Below are 18,015 nucleotides of genomic sequence, written 5' to 3'. Positions count from 1 at the left end.
CTAGTTTCTAGTTAACATTATATTGCATTTAATCATAAAGCTAAAATTCACAGGTTATATCAAAGGTCATTACAAACAGATGAATCACATGATTGACTCATCTCGGTGACTTATCTATATTACATGCAGTTATGTTAGCTACAAACAAACTGTACAAACTGTACAGTGTTAGTTTAATCTACGTTGAACAAACCAGCAATTGTGATATCCAATTTCATGGAACTTGTATCAGCGTAAGGATATCTAGCCTTGCAATAAAAAAGTCCCTCCCTTTCTGAATGTTAGCCTCTAGTCTGGATGGCTGGAGTATTTAAAGGTTGTCCAAACCATCACACTCTCTCCCTCTAACTCTATGCTGAAACATATTGCTCTTCTCTTCCAAACTCCTTAGGTTGATAGAAGATGGCAACTGCAGGAAAAGTATGTATCTCTGTCTTCACCCCTCTCTTTTTCGAATACACATCTGTATATATATTTCAATTAATATATCTACTGCAACTTTTATCACTTATTTATTTTGTATTTGGGTTCATGTACAGTACACATATAGCTGTACACATACAGTTGGCTTCCTACCAAATGATTGTTATTGAGAGATATGCATGTGTAAAGATGTAATAATAGAGAATCCTCTGCATTTTAATTAGTTGATCAATCCTCTCTCTAACTGATATTGAACTGACATGTAATGATGCACAATCTGTGATTAAAAGTGTTTTGGTACGATTTTATTAAGGTTGAGTGTGTATTTTAGAAAATGACAGTGAGTGGTGGCAGTAATGCAATTTTTGGATTATCCAAACTAATTGGATTGCTTTCAGTTACTTTTGCATTAATTTCCCCTTAAAAGGCATCAGAATAAGACAAAAAGGATCCATCAAATGCATTTGGTGTGTCATCAGAGTGCTCTCTGATTTGTGGTGAGATTACTCAGGTGGAACAAACTTAAACTTGCGCCTTTTTTCAATGATGAATTGAACATCATTGCGAAAACTTCAGAAAAGTAATCCAAGAAGTAATCATCTAGTTTTTCAAAAGTATCTGTAATCAGATTACAATATAATGTTAAAAAACTATTATTAACTTCCCAACCCTGGGCTTATTATAGGTCTCATGTAGGTTATTTTCAAGTTCATCAGAGGTTTGTCCTGCAGAATAACAACCTCTTGTTTGGGATATCCCTTTGGAATTACACAATAACTGGAATGGTCTTGAAACCTGGCAACTGCGGTCACTCATTCACTCACACTCACACACGCTCACGCACACACACACTCACACACACTGTAAACTCCATGCCTAATGTGAAGTATAATATGTTTTTTGGGGAGAGTCTCTCTGAAACTATCCAAATTGTATTGCACAACCATTGACTTTGGCAGAGAGTGCATCTGGGATAAGGTCCAATGGACAAAAAGATAAATATTTATATAGGGTTTCAGTTGCTCAACAGTTGAATGAATCAGATTGTACTGTAAACAATGATGAATATAAACACTGAAATAAAGCCCTTTGCAGAAATGCACAACATAACCAAAAGTATGTGAACACCTGCTTGTCGAGCACTCATTCCAAAATCATGGGCATTAATATGAAGTTGGTCCCCCCTTTGCTGCTATAACAGCCTGCACTCTTCTGGTAAGGCTTTCAACTGAATGTTGGAACATTGCTGCTGAGACTTGCTTCCATTCAACCACAAGAGCATTAGTGAGGTTGGGTACTGATGTTTGGCGATTAGGCCTGGCTCGCAGTCTGCGTTGTAATTCATCCCAAATGTGTTCGATAGGTTGAGGTCAGGGCTCTGTGGAAGCCATGAAGTTCTCCCACACCAATCTCGACAAACTATTTCTGTATGGACCTCGCTTTGTGCACGGGCATTGTCATTCTGAAACAGGAAAGGACCTTCCCCAAACTGTTGCCACAAAGTTGGAAGCACAGAATCGTCTCCAATGTCATTGTATGCTGTAGCGTTAAGATTTCCCTTCACTGGAACAATGAGGCCTAGCCCGAACCATCAAAAACAGCCCCAGACCATTATTCCTCCTCCACCAAACTTTACAGTTTGCACTATGCATTCGTGCAGGTAGCGTTCTCCTGGCATCTGACAACCCAGATCAGTCTGTTTCCACTGCGCTAGAGTCCAATGGTGGTGAGCTTGGCACTGTGCATGATCTTAAGCTTGTGTGAGGCTGCTCGGCCATGGAAACCCATTTCATGAAGCTCCCGATGAACAGTTCTTGTGCTGACTTTGCTTCCAGAGGCAGTTTGGACCTCGGCAGTGAGTGCTGCAACCAAGGACATTTTTTACGTGCTACGCGCTTCAGCACTCGGCGGTCCCGTTCTGTGAGCTTGGCCTACCACTTGTTAGATGTTTCCACTTCACAATAACATCACAGTTGACCGGGGCAGCTCTATTAGGGCAGAAAACTGATGAACTGACTTGTTGGAAATGTGTCATCCTATGGCGGTGCCACATTGAAAGTCACTGAGCTCTTCAGTAAAGCCATTCTACTGCCAATGTTTGTCTATGGAGATTGCATGGCGGTGTGCTCGATTTTATACACCTGTCAGCAACGGGTGTGGCTGAAATAGTCAAATTCCCTGATTTGAAGGGGTGTCCACATACTTTTGTATGTATAGTGTATATGTGATTGGTCCTGTACAGTGGTGGAAAAATTACCCAATTGTCATACTTGAGTAAAAGTAAAGATACCTTAATCCAGTAAAATAATACTTGGGTAAAAGTCTAAAAGTATTTGGTTTTAAATATACTTAAGTATCACAAGTAAATGTAATTTCTAAAATATACTTAAGTATCAAAAGTAAAAGTATAAATCACTTCAAATTTCTTATATTAAGCAAACCAGATGACATAATTTCTTGTTTTTTAATTTTCATTCATCATTTACAAACGAAGCATGTGTGTTTAGTGAGTCTGCCACATCAGAGGCAGTAGGGATGTTCTCTTGATAAGTGTGTGTATTGGACATTTTCCTGTCGTGCTAAGCATTCAAAATGTAACAAGTACTTTTGGGTGTCAGGGAAAATGTATGGAGTAAAAAGTACATTATTTTCTTTAGGAATCTAGTGAAGTAAAAGTAAAAGTTGTCAAAAAGATAAATATTAATGTACAAAAAACGACTTGAGTAGTACTTCAAATCATTTTTACTTAAGTACTCTACACCACTGGACCTGTTTTGGGTCATGTTGTGTTTTATAGGTGATTAAATGCCGCGCTGCAGTGGCATGGGAGCCAAGCAAACCCCTGGTGATGGAGGAAATTGAGGTGGCTCCTCCCCAGGCACATGAGATTCGCATCAAGGTGAGAGAGACTACAATTAATGCAAACACACACACAAGCTCTCATTTATGCAGTCCATAGAAGGCAATGATCAAGTGTTGATCATCGCCATTGATATTACCCTGGCCAAGTATGAGGGCACTGCTGAGGACACACAAGCACACATGAATACACATAACGTGCCATGGGTCCAGTACACATAAATACTCATGAATACACATAACATGCCATGGGTCCAGTACACATAAATACTCATGAATACACATAACATGCCATGGGTCCAGTACACATAAATACTCATGAATACACATAACATGCCATGGGTCCAGTACACATAAATACTCATGAATACACATAACATGCCATGGGTCCAGTACACATAAATACTCATGAATACACATAACATGCCATGGGTCCAGTACACATAAATACTCATGAATACACATAACATGCCATGGGTCCAGTACACATAAATACTCATGAATACACATAACATGCCATGGGTCCAGTACACATAAATAAACATGAGCATACAGAAACACTTCTGACACTCACATTAGAACATTTTTAGAACACTTAGAACACTTTAGAACACTCAAAATTCGTACCTCTTTGTTTTTGTCCTGTTGAGTGCAGATAGTGGCCACGGGTGTGTGTCACACTGACCTGTACCACCTGTTTGAGGGGAAACACAAGGATGGCTTCCCTTGTGTCCTGGGTCACGAAGGGGCTGGGATTGTGGAGAGTGTGGGGTCTGAAGTGACCAAGTTCAATCCAGGTTGGAAACATAGCTAGTAAACCTGTATTTTCAAATTGGATACAACTAACAGCATGTACGAAAAAGCTGTGTACTCTGCCTGTCCTCCTGTTAGGTGATAAAGTCATCCCTCTGTTCATCTCCCAATGTGGCGAGTGCCGGTTCTGCAAGAGCCCAAAAACCAACCTGTGTGAGAAGGGCTGGTGAGGTCCCATTACTAGCCTAGTCTTGAGAAACTTTAACAATACTTTTTTTTACATTTTTAATATAACTTTTGTGTGTTATTCTTGCACTGAACATGAGCCAATCCCACCAGGGCCAGTGATAGGTATGATGTGATGTCAGAGTCAGACACCCGGTTCACCTGTAAGGGGAAGAACGTGCTGCAGTTCATGGGGACCAGCACTTTCTCAGAATACACCGTGGTCAATGAGATCGCCGTGGCCAAGATCCATCCCTCAGCCCCTCTCGACAAGGTCTGTCTCCTTGGCTGTGGAGTCGCCACCGGATATGGCGCAGCCCTTAACACAGCCAAGGTGTGTTAATTGTAACTATCAGGTTTAGTTGTGGTGATGTCTTTATGTACTAAAGTGTTGATGCATAGGATATCTTTCCCCCCAGGTGGAGCCAGGGTCTACATGTGCTGTGTTTGGCCTGGGAGCTGTGGGGTTGGCAGCGGTCATGGGTTGCAAAAATGCTGGGGCCAAGAGGATCATCGCCATTGATATTAACCCAACCAAATATGAGAAGGCCAAGGTCTTCGGTGCCACAGAGTTTGTCAACCCCAAGGACCACAACAAACCCATCAGTCAAGTGCTGTCTGAGATGACCAATGGAGGAGTGGACTTTTCCCTGGAATGTGTGGGGAGTGTGGCCGTAATGGTGGGTTGAGATTGTGTGCTTGTATGATGTTGAGATAAGCGTGTGATGTCTTGATAGAGAATTATAGATCAATACCACTTGACTCAATCTATTCCTATCTCTCTTTAGAGGAGTGCCTTGGAGTCGTGTGTTAAGGGATGGGGAGTAAGTGTGCTGGTCGGATGGACTGACATGGATGACTTTGCTGCCAGACCCATTCAGCTCATAGCTGGCCGCACCTGGAAAGGATCTCTGTTTGGAGGTGTGCCACCTATCAATCAACTGTCAAACACTATGCATGTATTTGGATGTGTGTGATATATTTCTGTCTGTCTCTGTGTGTGTGCGTGTGTGTGTGTGTCAGGTTTTAAGAGTAAGGATGGTGTGCCCAAGCTGGTGAATGAGTACTTGGAGAAGAAGGTGAAGCTGGATGAGTTTGTCACCCACAACATGACCCTGGCCCAGGTCAATGACGCCATCCAGCTCATGAAGACAGGAGACTGGTAACTTTCACCTTAGTACTGTTTGTCTCTGTGAGAAGTTTAATTTAATGTTCAGAAAAATAAATGCTTGTTTTCTTGTGTTCTCCTTGTTTTGCAGTATACGGTCAGTCCTGAGTGTGGCACTGCAGTAAGAGGGTCAACTCAACCCAGCCAATCACACTTATTTTTCCTGCTCAACCAATCAACGAGCAAAACTATACAATATGGCTTGATAAACCAATGATTCATAATATCACAATATGTATTAGTAGGTGTGCTAGGTAGCACTGAATGGTAGGTAGCGTACTGCTGCTAGTAACCATTGTAACAATGATAATTATGTTTTTATTTTATGTTGCCTGGAAGCCAATTATGTTTCTGCTTTAGTCATTGTCAAGTGGGAATAGGATGAAGTACAAAGAGATCTGGCTATCATGTATGTCAGTTATGAATAAAACCATTCCCTACTTATCAGTCGTTGCTCAATCAATGCTTGGTCAATAGATTAGCAGTTATTAGTTCTCTCATACCTTTGTTTGCACATCTAAACAAAGTCGCTGTGAGCGACGATAACTTATCTGTATGGTATCCGGGCCTTTCAATACCCTTTATCAGTGTAATGTCTGTGCTCAAACATTATTATTAATCTATAAACAGAGTACATTTCCACACAAACGTGTTTCAACAACACTTACATGCCTTTCCGGGTTAGTCTTATTGTCATACAAGTGATTGTGTTTGTCAAGGAGTGACAGTGACCCAGTTGTTTCTTTCTTCGTTTTTTTTAAAAATCAGACAGTGTAGCCTAGTTATTCGTAATAATATTGTCAGGGATCAGCTTGTCCCTACATTTGATGATATTCTGTAGTTAGATCATTATAAATATATGTGAATGAAATAGAGTAGGATTGACTCTGGCATTATAAAAATATAACACATTGCTGCTATCAGAACTTTGAATAAAAACCAGAGTGATAAAGTTGCAGTCATTGAAGTGACACAAATTGCCTGTATCAGACAGAAGTAGCCTGGATCAAACACACAAACATCAAAGTAGTGAAGTGACACACACCGCATGTGATCACAAGCATATTGCAGAGCGGCCCACACTGCACACACTGACAGAGAATGGGAACCTGATCACATAGAAAATTAAAGTGAAATGTGTTTCAGAATACAACAAATAGAAAAAATTACAGATCTGATTACAGGTAATAAAAGCACTGCTTCAATTCCAATTCGATGCATCTTTATTTTCCCAGAAGACCAACTTGACCAACTTGTTGCAGCATTAACAGAATGAAAACAAAACATACATTGGTAAATCATAACTGATCTTTTGAGAGACTGAAGTAAAAAGGAGTCTGCAGTAAGATCGTACTTCCAGAATATCCTTATCCATGATTTCACATTTTCTAACATTACAGTAAAAACAAAGTATTTTACAATAATACAAGTGAACTGTCTACTGTACATGGGTGGAGAAAATAAGTGTTTGACGTCATTTGGGATTGTTAGGACAGATGTATTGTATCATTCAGAGAAGATGGGGAGCAAAAACAGAGATGAGGAACTTCAGATGACAGTTATGAAAGAGACATTCTCCTCCTTGGAAGTGTTGTTCATCTGTGGTTTATAGTCCATTTGCTCTTCCTGAAAGGGTGCACACACACACACCTTTGCCTTTGCATGCATACACACTTTTTAAATGTAAAAACATTACAAATAGGTTAACCTAAAATATGATCAACCCCATTTAAAAAATACTTAGATTTCACATGGAGGAATATTTAGTAATATGTGTGAGAACTCAGTTCACAATAATTCTGACCTGGTCCTTCAAAGTCAATACCTCAGTCAAAGGTTTACCCAGTAACAACACACAGTTACTGGTTAACCAGCGGTGATGTGGAGTCAGGGTAGGCAGGATGGGAAATGCTTACCCTGTAATAATAATGGTTTACTGTCATTTCTCTTTGCTTATTTGAGCTGTTCTTGCCATAATATGGACTTCGTATTTTACCAAATAGGGCTATCTTCTGTATACTGTACCACCCCTACCTTGTCACAATACAACTGCTTGGCTCAAACACATTAATGTAATAAATTCCACAAATTAACAAGGCACACCTGTTAATTGAAATGCATTCCAGGTGACTACCTCATGAAGCTGGTTGAGAGAACGCCAAGAGTGTGCAAAGTTGTCATCAAGGCAAAGGGGGGCTACTTTGAAGAATCTAAAATCTTTTTTGATTTATTTAACACTTTTTTTGGTTAATACATGATTCCATGTGTTATTTCATAGTTTTGATGTCTTCACTATTATTCTACAATGTAGAAGATAGTGAAAAAAGAAAACCCTTGAATGAGTAGGTGTGTCCAAACTTTTGACTGGTACTGTAGGTTACACAGGAACATTCAATGTTGTCTTGGTAAGCAACTCCAGTGTATATTTGGCCTTGTGTTTTAGGTAATTGTCCTGCTGAAAGGTGAATTTGTCTCCCAGTGTCTGTTGGAAAGTGTACTGAACCAAGTTTTCCTCTAGGAATTTGCCTGTGCTTAGCTCTATTCTGTTTGTTTTTATCCTAAAAACTCTGTAGCCCATGCCGATAAGCATACCCATAACATGATGCAGCCACCACCATGCTTGAAAACAGAGTGGTTCTCAGTGATGTTGAATTTTCCCCGAACATAACATTTTGTATTCAGCACAAAAAGTTCACCTCAAACTCAAAGCGACACCACAGTCAACAAAGCGTCTCGATACTTTTCATAATCCCCAGATTAACGATATTGGACGCAATGGATTCACCTATTTTGATGTGAATGCATAACTGAATGGGAATGCGTGAATGTATGCATAACTGAATGGGAAGGACTCCTTTTTCAAGGTTTCCACCAGTTCATCACACAGGACTTGTCCTTGTGGATTAGATCGCAAAGGCATCGTGACTGTATTCATGGGTTTGAGAGACATTGTAGCCTCTCAGCCGAATGCAGCAATATCGCAGGTATTGTCTTTTATCGATGGCAGTTAAGATATTGTTTAGGACCTTGAGCGTGGCTGAGGTGCACCCATGACCAGCTCGGAATCCAGATTGCATAGCGGATAAGGTACGGTGGGATTCGAAATGGTCGGTGATCTGTTTGTTAACTTGGCTTTCGAAGACCTTAGAAAGGCAGGGTAGGATATATATACAGTGGGGAGAACAAGTATTTGATACACTGCCGATTTTGCAGGTTTTCCTACTTACAAAGCATGTAGAGGTCTGTCATTTTTTATCATAGGTACACTTCAACTGTGAGAGACAGAATCTAAATTTGTATGATTTTTAAAAATGGTATGATTTTTAAGTAATTCATTTGCATTTTATTGCATGACATAAGTATTTGATACATCAGAAAAGCAGAACTTAATATTTGGTACAGAAACCTTTGTTTGCAATTACAGAGATCATACGTTTCCTGTAGTTCTTGACCAGGTTTGCACACACTGCAGCAGGGATTTTGGCCCACTCCTCCATACAGACCTTCTCCAGATCCTTCAGGTTTTGGGGCTGTCGCTGGGCAATACGGACTTTCAGCTCCCTCCAAAGATTTTCTATTGGGTTCAGGTCTGGAGACTGGCTAGGCCACCTTCAGGACCTTGAGATGCTTCTTACGGAGCCACTCCTTAGTTGCCCTGGCTGTGTGTTTCGGGTCGTTGTCATGCTGGAAGACCCAGCCACGACCCATCTTACTGAGGGAAGGAGGTTGTTGGCCAAGATCTCGCAATACATGCCCCCATCTATCCTCCCCTCAATACTGTGCAGTCGTCCTGTCCCCTTTGCAGAAAAGCATCTCCAAAGAATGATGTTCCCACCTCCATGCTTCACGGTTGGGATGGTGTTCTTGGGGTTGTACTCATCCTTCTTCTTCCTCCAAACACGGCGAGTGGAGTTTAGACCAAAAAGCTCTATTTTTGTCTCATCAGACCACATAACCTTCTCCCATTCCTCCTCTGGATCATCCAGATGGTCATTGGCAAACTTCAGACGGGCCTGGACATGCGCTGGCTTGAGCAGGGGGACCTTGCGTGCCCTGCAGGATTTTAATCCATGACGGCGTAGTGTGTTACTAATGGTTTTCTGTGAGACTGTGGTCCCAGCTCTCTTCAGGTCATTGACCAGGTCCTGCCGTGTAGTTCTGGGCTGATCCCTCACCTTGCTCATGATCATTGATGCCCCACGAGGTGAAATCTTGCATGGAGCCCCAGACCGAGGGTGATTGACCGTCATCTTGAACTTCTTCCATTTTCTAATAATTGCGCCAACAGTTGTTGCCTTCTCACCAAGCTGCTTGCCTATTGTCCTGTAGCCCATCCCAGCCTTGTGCAGGTCTACAATTTTATCCCTGATGTCCTTACACAGCTCTCTGGTCTTGGCCATTGTGGAGAGGTTGGAGTCTGTTTGAGTGTGTGGATAGGTGTCTTTTATACAGGTAACAAGTTCAAACAGGTGCAGTTAATACAGGTAATGAGTGGAGAACAGGAGGGCTTCTTAAAGAAAAACTAACAGGTCTGTGAGAGTCGGAATTCTTACTGGTTGGTAGGTGATCAAATACTTATGTCATGTAATAAAATGCAAATGAATTACTTAAAAATCATACAATGTGATTTTCTGGATTTTTGTTTTAGATTCCGTCTCTCAGTTGAAGTGTACCTATGATAAAAAATTACAGACCTCTACATGCTTTGTAAGTAGGAAAACCTGCAAAATTGGCAGTGTATCAAATACTTGTTTTCCCCACTGTAGGTCTGTAACAGTTTGGGTCTAGAGTGTCTCTCCCTTTGAAGAAGGGAATTACCACAGCAGCTTTCCAATCTTTAGGGATCTCAGACGATACGAAAGAGGTTGGACAGCCTAGTAATAGGGGTTGCAACAATTGCGGCAGATCATTTTAGAAAGAGGGTCCAGACTGTCTAGCCCAGCTGATTTGTAGGGGTCCAGATTTTGCATCTCTTTCAGAACATCAGCTATCTGGATTTGGGTGAAGGAGAAATGGGGGAGGCTTGGGCAAGTTGCTGTGGGGGGTGCAGAGCTGTTGACCGGGGTTGGGGTAGCCAGGTGGAAAGCATGGCCAGCCACAGAAAAATGCTTATTGAAATTCTCGGTTATCGTAGATTATTGGTTGTGACAGTGTTTGCTAGCCTCAGTGCAGTGGACAGCTGGGAGGAGGTGCTCTTATTCTCCATGGACTTTACAGTGTCCCAGAACTTTTTGGAGTTTGTGCTACAGGATGCAAATTTCAGTTTGAAAAAGCTAGTCTTTGCTTTCCTAACTGCCTGTGTATATTGGTTCCTAATTTCCCTGAAACGTTGCATATCGCGGGGGCTATTCGATGCTAATGTAGTACACCACAGGAGGTTTTTGTGCTGGTCAAGGGGAGACAAGTTTGGAGTGAACCAAGGGATAGATCTGTTCTTAGTTCTACATTTGTTGAATGGGGCATGCTTATTTAAGATGGTGAGGAATGCACTTTAAGAATAACCAGGCCTCCTCTACTGACAGAATGAGGCCAAAATCCTTCCACGATACCCGTGCCAGGTCGATTAGAAAGGCCTGCTCGCTGAAGTGTTTAAAGGGAGCGTTTGACAGTGATGGGGGGTGGTCGTTTGACCCATTACGGACGCAGGCAATGAGGCAGTGATCGCTGAGATCCTGGATGAAGACACCAGAGGTGTATTTAGAGGGCAAGTTGGTCAGGATGATATCTATGAGGGTGCCCGTGTTTACGGATTTAAGGTTGTACCTGGTAGGTTCCTTCATCATTTGTGTGAGAATGAGGACATCTAGCTTAGACTGCTCCCACAACAGCTCAATAGGGTTGAGATCCAGTGACTGTGCTGGCCACTCCATTATAGAAAGAATACCAGCTGACTGCTTCTTCCCTAAATAGTTATTGCATCGTTTGGAGCTGTGCTTTGGGTCAATGTCCTGTTGTAGGAGGAAATTGGCTCCAATTGAGCGCCGTCCACAGGGTATGGCATGGCATTGCAAAATGGAGGGATAGCTTTTCCTTCTTCAAGATCCCTTTTACCCTGTACAAATCTCCCACTTTACCGCCACCAAAGCACCCCCCACCCACATTGCCTCCACCATGCTTGACAGATGGCGTCAAGCACTCCTCCAGCATCTTTTCGCCATCTCACGATCATCACACTTCTTTGTGATTCGAACACCTCAAACTTAGATTAGTCTGTCCATAACACTTTTTTCCAATCTTCCTCTGTCCAGTGTCTGTGTTCTTTTGCCCATCTTAATCTTTTCTTTTTATTGGCCAGTCTGAGATATGGCTTTTTCTTTGCAACTCTGCCTAGAAAGCCAGCATCCCGGAGTCGCCTCTTCACTGTTGATGTTGAGACTGGTGTTTTGTGGGTACTATTTAACAGATCTGCCAGTCGATGACTTGTGAGGCATCTGTTTTTCAAACTAGACACTAATGTACTTATCCTCTTGCTCAGTTGTGCAATGGGGCCTCCCACTCCTCTTTCTATTCTGGTTAGAACCAGTTTGGGCTGTTCTGTGAAGGGAGTAGTACGAGATCTTCAGTTTCTTGGCAATTTCTCGCATGGAATAGCCTTCATTTCTCAGAACAAGAATAGACTGACGAGTTTCAGAAGAAACTTTTGTTTCTGGCCATTTTGAGCCTGCAATCGAACGCACACATGCTGATACTGCAGATACTCAACTAGTCTAAAGAAGGCCAGTTTTACTACTTTAAATCAAGACTAGTTTTCAGCTGTGCTAACAATTGCAAAAGGGTTTTCTAATGATCAATTAGCTAATCCAAGTTTATCATTTTAAAAGGCTAACACAACGTGCCATTGGAACACAGGAGTGTTGGTTGCTGATAATGGGCCTTTGTACGCCTATGTAGATATTCCATTAAAAATCATCCATTTGCAGCTACAATAGTCATTTACAACATTAACAATGTCTACACTGTATTTCTGATCAATGAGGTTATTTTAATGGACAATTGTGTTGTGCTTTTCTTTCAAAAACAAGGACATTTCTAAGTGACACCAAACTTTTGAACAGTAGCGTAGTATATTAATAATGACATATTTTTCTAAATGTGATATGTCAACAAAACTGTGTAGTCAGACAAGCAGGAAATTAGATCTTTATGCTCTCCAGCGTATCCATAGTTTATAAGAGGATGTGCCATTATGTGTGCTGTATTCTCACTCAGCAGCAATGCCTCTTGAAAAAAACTGTAATATGAAGCCATTTGTGATATCCAAATCGTGTAGAATATTGCTAAATTATACAGAGCATGATTATTGTTTTTCAACTGAAAAGGCATAAATTCAGGGCTTGAGCAATCTGTCGTTTTGGGAGAGGAGTTAGTCCACTGTTGCAATTATTTCCACACAAACCATGGCAAAGGAAAAACTGCTGTTTATAATCTGAATGTAATGGATGTGTCTGGGGAATCTTTTGAATGCTAAGCCAAACATGATTCCTTGGCATGAAATTGGTGGTCAAGTTCAAACAAAGCTTGTTTCTCTCAAATGTTGTGCGCAAATTTGTTTATATCCCTGTTAATGAGCATTTCTTATTTGCCAAGATAATCCATCCACCAGTCAGGTGTGGCATATTAAGAGGCTGATTAAACAACATGATCATTATACAGGTGCACCTTGTGCTGGGGACAATAAAAGACCACTCTAAAATGTACAATTTTGTCACACAACACAATGTCACATACAGTACCAGTCAAAAGTTTGGACACACCTACTCATTCCAGGGTTTTTCTTTATTTTTACTATTTTCTACATTGTAGAATAATAGTGAAGACATCAAAACTATGGAACAACACATATTGAATAATGTATTAACTCAAAAAGTGTTAAACAAATCAAACATGTTATATTTTAGATTCTTCAAAGTAGCCACCCTTTGCCATGACAGTTTTGCACACTTTTGGCATGCCCAAGACTTCCACATCCGGCTTCTTCCCCTGCGGGATTGTCTGAGACCAGCCACCAGGACAGCTGATGAAACTGTGTGTACACAAGCAAAGAATTTCTGCACAAATTGTCAGAAACCGTCTCGGTGTACAGTAGGCATGAGTCACAATAGCACTTAACATTAGGAACCACTTTATTTTGATTACTTTAGATATGATTGATAAAGCACCTTATATTGATATATGAGATTACTGTAAAGATGCGTGTTGGGAAGGGGAAGAGTGAGTGGGCGACCAAGAATTGTAGGCAAGAGTCCAGTTACCCTTCAATTATTAACAACATTGACACTTAGGTGGTTTCATACTTGCCTTTGAGGGAAAACACTGCAGTTACTGTAGTTACCTCAGTAGACAACAGTAAAGTTGAATCATCTCCTAAATTGGCTGAATTAAAATACATTTACTTACCCTGTGTGTTGCAGATTGTTGTCAGGGCAGCGATCTGCCATAGAGATTCCTACACCCTGAGTGGCTCAGACCCAGAGGCAGTTTTCCCTGTCGTGTTGGACCATGAAGGTGCTGGGACAGTGGAGAGAACGTTACCAAATTCAAACCCAGTAATGATAATGAATGATGCAGAGGAAAAAAAAATGCAATTCAAAGTATTTTTACTGTCAAGAGGCAGAAAAGTAACAGGTTCTTTACTTCTTATGGCTGCAATCCCGCTACCGGGATCGATATGACAACAGGCAGTGAAAGTGCAGGGCGCCAAATTCAAACAAATCTCATAATTAAAATTCCTCAAACATACATGTGTCTTATATCATTTTAAAGGTAATCTTGTTAATCCCACCAAAGTGTCCGATTTCAAATAGGCTTTTCAGCGAAAGCACTACAAACGATTATGTTAGGTCACCACCAAACCACAATACGCACAGCCATTTTTCCAGCGAAAGATAGCAGTCAGAAAAAGCAGAAAGAGATACAATTAATCACTAACCTTTGATTATCTTCATCAGATGACACTCATAGGACTTCATGTTACACAATACATGCATGTTTTGTTTGATAAAGTTCATATTTATAACAAAAAGTTTACATTGGCGCGTTACATTCACTAGTTCCAAAAACATCAAGTGATTTTGCATAGCCACATCTTTTCAACAGAAATACTCATCATAAATGTAGATGATAATACAAGTTATACACATGGAATTATAGATATACCTCTCCTTAATGCAACTGCTGTGTCAGATTTCAAAAAAACTTTACGGAAAAAGCAAATCATGCAATAATCTGAGACGGAGCTCAGAACAATAGCCAAATTAGCCGCCATGTTGGGGTCAACAGAAACCAGAAAACACATGATAAATGTTTCCTTACCTTTGATGAACTTCATCAGAATGCAGTCCTAGGAATCCCAGGTCTACAATAAATGCTTGATTTGTTCGATAATGTCCGTTATTTATGTCCAATTAGCTACTTTGGTTAGTGCGTTAGCGGTAAACAATTCCAAAGTCACAAAGCGCGTCCACTATAATGTGACGAAATGACCAAAAGTTCCGTAACAGTCAGTAGAAACATGTCAAACGATGTACTGAATCAATCTTTAGAATGTTGTTAACATACATCTTGAATAACATTCCAACCGGAGAATTAGATTGACTTCAGTTGAGCGATGGAACGGAGATGCCTATCACGTGAACGCGCGTGGTCAGCTCGTGGCAGTGGTGACTAATTCCTGTCTCCTTCGGCCCCCCTTCACATTAGTCATCAGACAAAGTTCTATTGGCTGTTGACATCTAGTGGAAGCCGTAGGAAGTGAAAACTCATCAATATCTCGCTGTAATTTCAATGAGAGCTTGGTTGAAAATCTAGCACCCTCAGAAAAAATCCAAACAGGAAGTGGAACTTCTCAGGTTTCCTGCCATATGAGTTCTGTAATACTCACAGACATAATTCAAACAGTTTTAGAAACGTCAGAGTGTTTTCTATCCAATACTAATAATACTATGCAAATATTAGCAACTATGACTGAGGAGCAGGCCGTTTCCTCTGGGCACCGCTGTGCATCTTTCATCCAAGCTACTCAATACTGCCCCTGCAGCCATAAGAAGTTTGTTCTGGGTTGACCAGGCATAGTGAAGTAGAGACCAAAAACAAAGGGCTTGTTTCAAACATTTATTTTAAGGCATAGTTCTGTCCATAACATTGCAATCAAGTCTCAACCAATTCTATATTAAGCTTGATTTAGCTCATACATTATATCAAAAAGTTATGAAAAGATAACACAAAAACATACCATAATGAAGAAAATAAACAAAAGCACAGGAAGCAGCGCAATACTGGAGGCAGGCATCCATTTTCTACAACCATCCATGTGTGGGGGTTAATTTCTTTACCATCAAATGAGGAGAGAAACGTATCACACAAGTCAGAGTTATACTTAAACTAAATCTTTATTCACTTATTAATAAAGGGAGTAGGTCAATACAACACACACATATAAAGTGAATCGATTGAGTGCTCTATGATAATGATGGCTGGTCGACGAGTCACCCTCAGATGATTCGTTGAGAGCCCCGGGACAAAGTTACAACGGTCTTTTATAGCCAAGATACACCCCCTTCAGTCTACTTGATGAACAACAGATGTATGGAATGGGTCACAAGGTTAAGATTTGTATGAAGGATACTTATAATTCACAGCAGACATTTTCTGCTGTAAAAACAGTCATCTTTGTGTAGAGACCAAGGCCTGGCCCTGGGGTCATTTCTCCCTGGTACCTTATAGAACAGAAACATTAACTCATGCTCTGGAATGAGGTATCACCCAAAGACATCGTAAATCTTCCAGAGGCCCATCCTCAGTAGAACAAACACAGATGAGTGTTAACCCCTTATTCTGTTGCATAAAACAACCATTTGATGCAATAACAGCATTATATCATAATCTTGTAATTTCTGTTCTGACACGTCACAACCTTCAGTAGTAGCCATACACTCTTATCAAATGCTTGCCACATCAAAGATGGTCTATTATATTGACAAGATATTAGAGTGACCGCTCTAACAATGGAAATACATGTCCTCAAAGATGGAAGGCAGGCGGTGGAGACGAGGTCAGATGGGACCATTCTAGCCTATGATAGGGCAGATACATATTTGAATATAAGTTCTAGATCTGTCCTTGTCATTGAACGCAAGTCTAAGAAGAGGTAGATCAGCTCTATGTGCACTATTTTTATGCTTCCCATTCTTAAGTTAAATTTTTGCATCTTTCACTTTTGTACAACAGCTGAAAATACAATATTTTTAGTTATGGAAAATATATTAGACGGTTTAGATGGTACACTATACTTGCTTATTTGGTCACAAACTGAAATTAGAGGAATTAGAATTTTAGAATCCAGGAAAAGCCGGAGCGATTTCTGCATAGTGTATCTTTAAAGAAGTACATTTTTATTGGCTGATTGTTCCCAACTCATAGGAATCCCCACCCAGTTGTCCGTGCTAAAACGGGTTATATCCATGATGAGTCCTCTAGCTACTGTGTCTATGACAACAGGCACAACTCCGATAGTTATTTTGAGGTAAGTTGCCGAAATGCCATGTGCGTCGACTTGCATCAGTGCATTCGTAACAACCTATCCATAAAAATAAAAAATAAAGGTATATTAGATCAAATAAGCCTCACATAGCAAATTAGCAATTACATTTTTTTTGACCAAATTCAATACTCATTGACCTCCATCCCAAAATAACTCACTTCATGGGCTTATTTTCATGGAAAGAATTTGGGCAGAGTAAAACCTCTCGTTTCATCTCTTCCTCTGGCTACTTGCTCTCTGCCATCAGTGATCCATCTGGGATCCACCATGCCTCTGGACGGCCACCTAGAACACAAAAAGGGGTTTAAATACGCAACACTTAAATCACATGATTATCAATTAGCCAATGGGAGCTCTTGGTTTACAAGGGCAATAAGTCACCTGTGACAAACTCTTTGAACACGAGCGATAGGTTATCATTTTATTGCAATATCTTGATATCGTACAGGCTCTTCATATCAAGTTATTTATTGTGTGTTTGTTTATGGGATACTATGATCCCCCTGTACATCCATCTGTGTGGAGAGTGCAAGTTCAATGAAAATCCCAAAACCAACCGGTGTCAAAAGGTCAGGTGAGTGTTTACTGTGCCCAGAACAATCAGAAACAACCCCTAGCCCAGACACCCTTCACACTTGTGCAATTGGGACTCTTCCAAAGCCATGTTACTCCTTAACCCAGGGTGACAGAGCAGGCGGCAAATGCCAGATGGAACCTCTCGATTCTCCTGTAAGGGGAAGTGTCTGGCCCCACTTCATGGGCTGGAGCACTTTCTCTGAGTGCACAAGGTGGATGAGAAGGCATCTCTGGACAGGGTCTGCCTGCTGGGCTGTGGGATTTCCACAGGCTACGGAGCAGCAATTAACACAGCTAAGGTCAGTCACTGAATTTCCTGATGGTATCGTCTCACTCCAGGGGGACAAAAACACTATTTCTAAAAGCTTCAACAAGAACAGGGAAAACAGCATGACATTTTGTAAATGCGGAATATTTCCGCACTAACACATCTGATTCCAATTGATTGCAGCATTACCACAAATGGAGAAGG

At 40.9% G+C, this 18,015-nt stretch overlaps 1 protein-coding gene across 1 annotated transcript; it reads left to right on the top strand.

Moving 5' to 3' along the window:
• The first annotated feature begins 312 nt into the window (after positions 1-312).
• Positions 313-5,872, top strand: LOC129811797 (alcohol dehydrogenase 1-like). The gene is made up of 9 exons (XM_055863426.1): positions 313-420; positions 3,221-3,322; positions 3,938-4,079; positions 4,174-4,261; positions 4,375-4,594; positions 4,680-4,940; positions 5,049-5,181; positions 5,284-5,422; positions 5,520-5,872. The coding sequence occupies exons 1-9, from the start codon at positions 403-405 to the stop codon at positions 5,551-5,553; spliced, it is 1,137 nt and encodes a 378-aa protein (XP_055719401.1). The 5' UTR covers positions 313-402; the 3' UTR covers positions 5,554-5,872.
• Positions 5,873-18,015: the final 12,143 nt, after the last annotated feature.

The sequence above is a fragment of the Salvelinus fontinalis genome, chromosome 15, assembly GCF_029448725.1.
Source record: "Salvelinus fontinalis isolate EN_2023a chromosome 15, ASM2944872v1, whole genome shotgun sequence".
NCBI lineage: Eukaryota > Metazoa > Chordata > Actinopteri > Salmoniformes > Salmonidae > Salvelinus > Salvelinus fontinalis.
Note: the sequence above shows the minus strand (reverse complement) of the source record. Positions and strands in the feature narration are given on the sequence as shown.

Coding starts and splice junctions, on each gene's coding strand:
- LOC129811797 (XM_055863426.1), top strand. Junction 4,262..4,374: donor AACCTGTGTGAGAAGGGCTG/GTGAGGTCCCAT, acceptor CAATCCCACCAG/GGCCAGTGATAGGTATGATG. Junction 5,423..5,519: donor CTCATGAAGACAGGAGACTG/GTAACTTTCACC, acceptor CTTGTTTTGCAG/TATACGGTCAGTCCTGAGTG.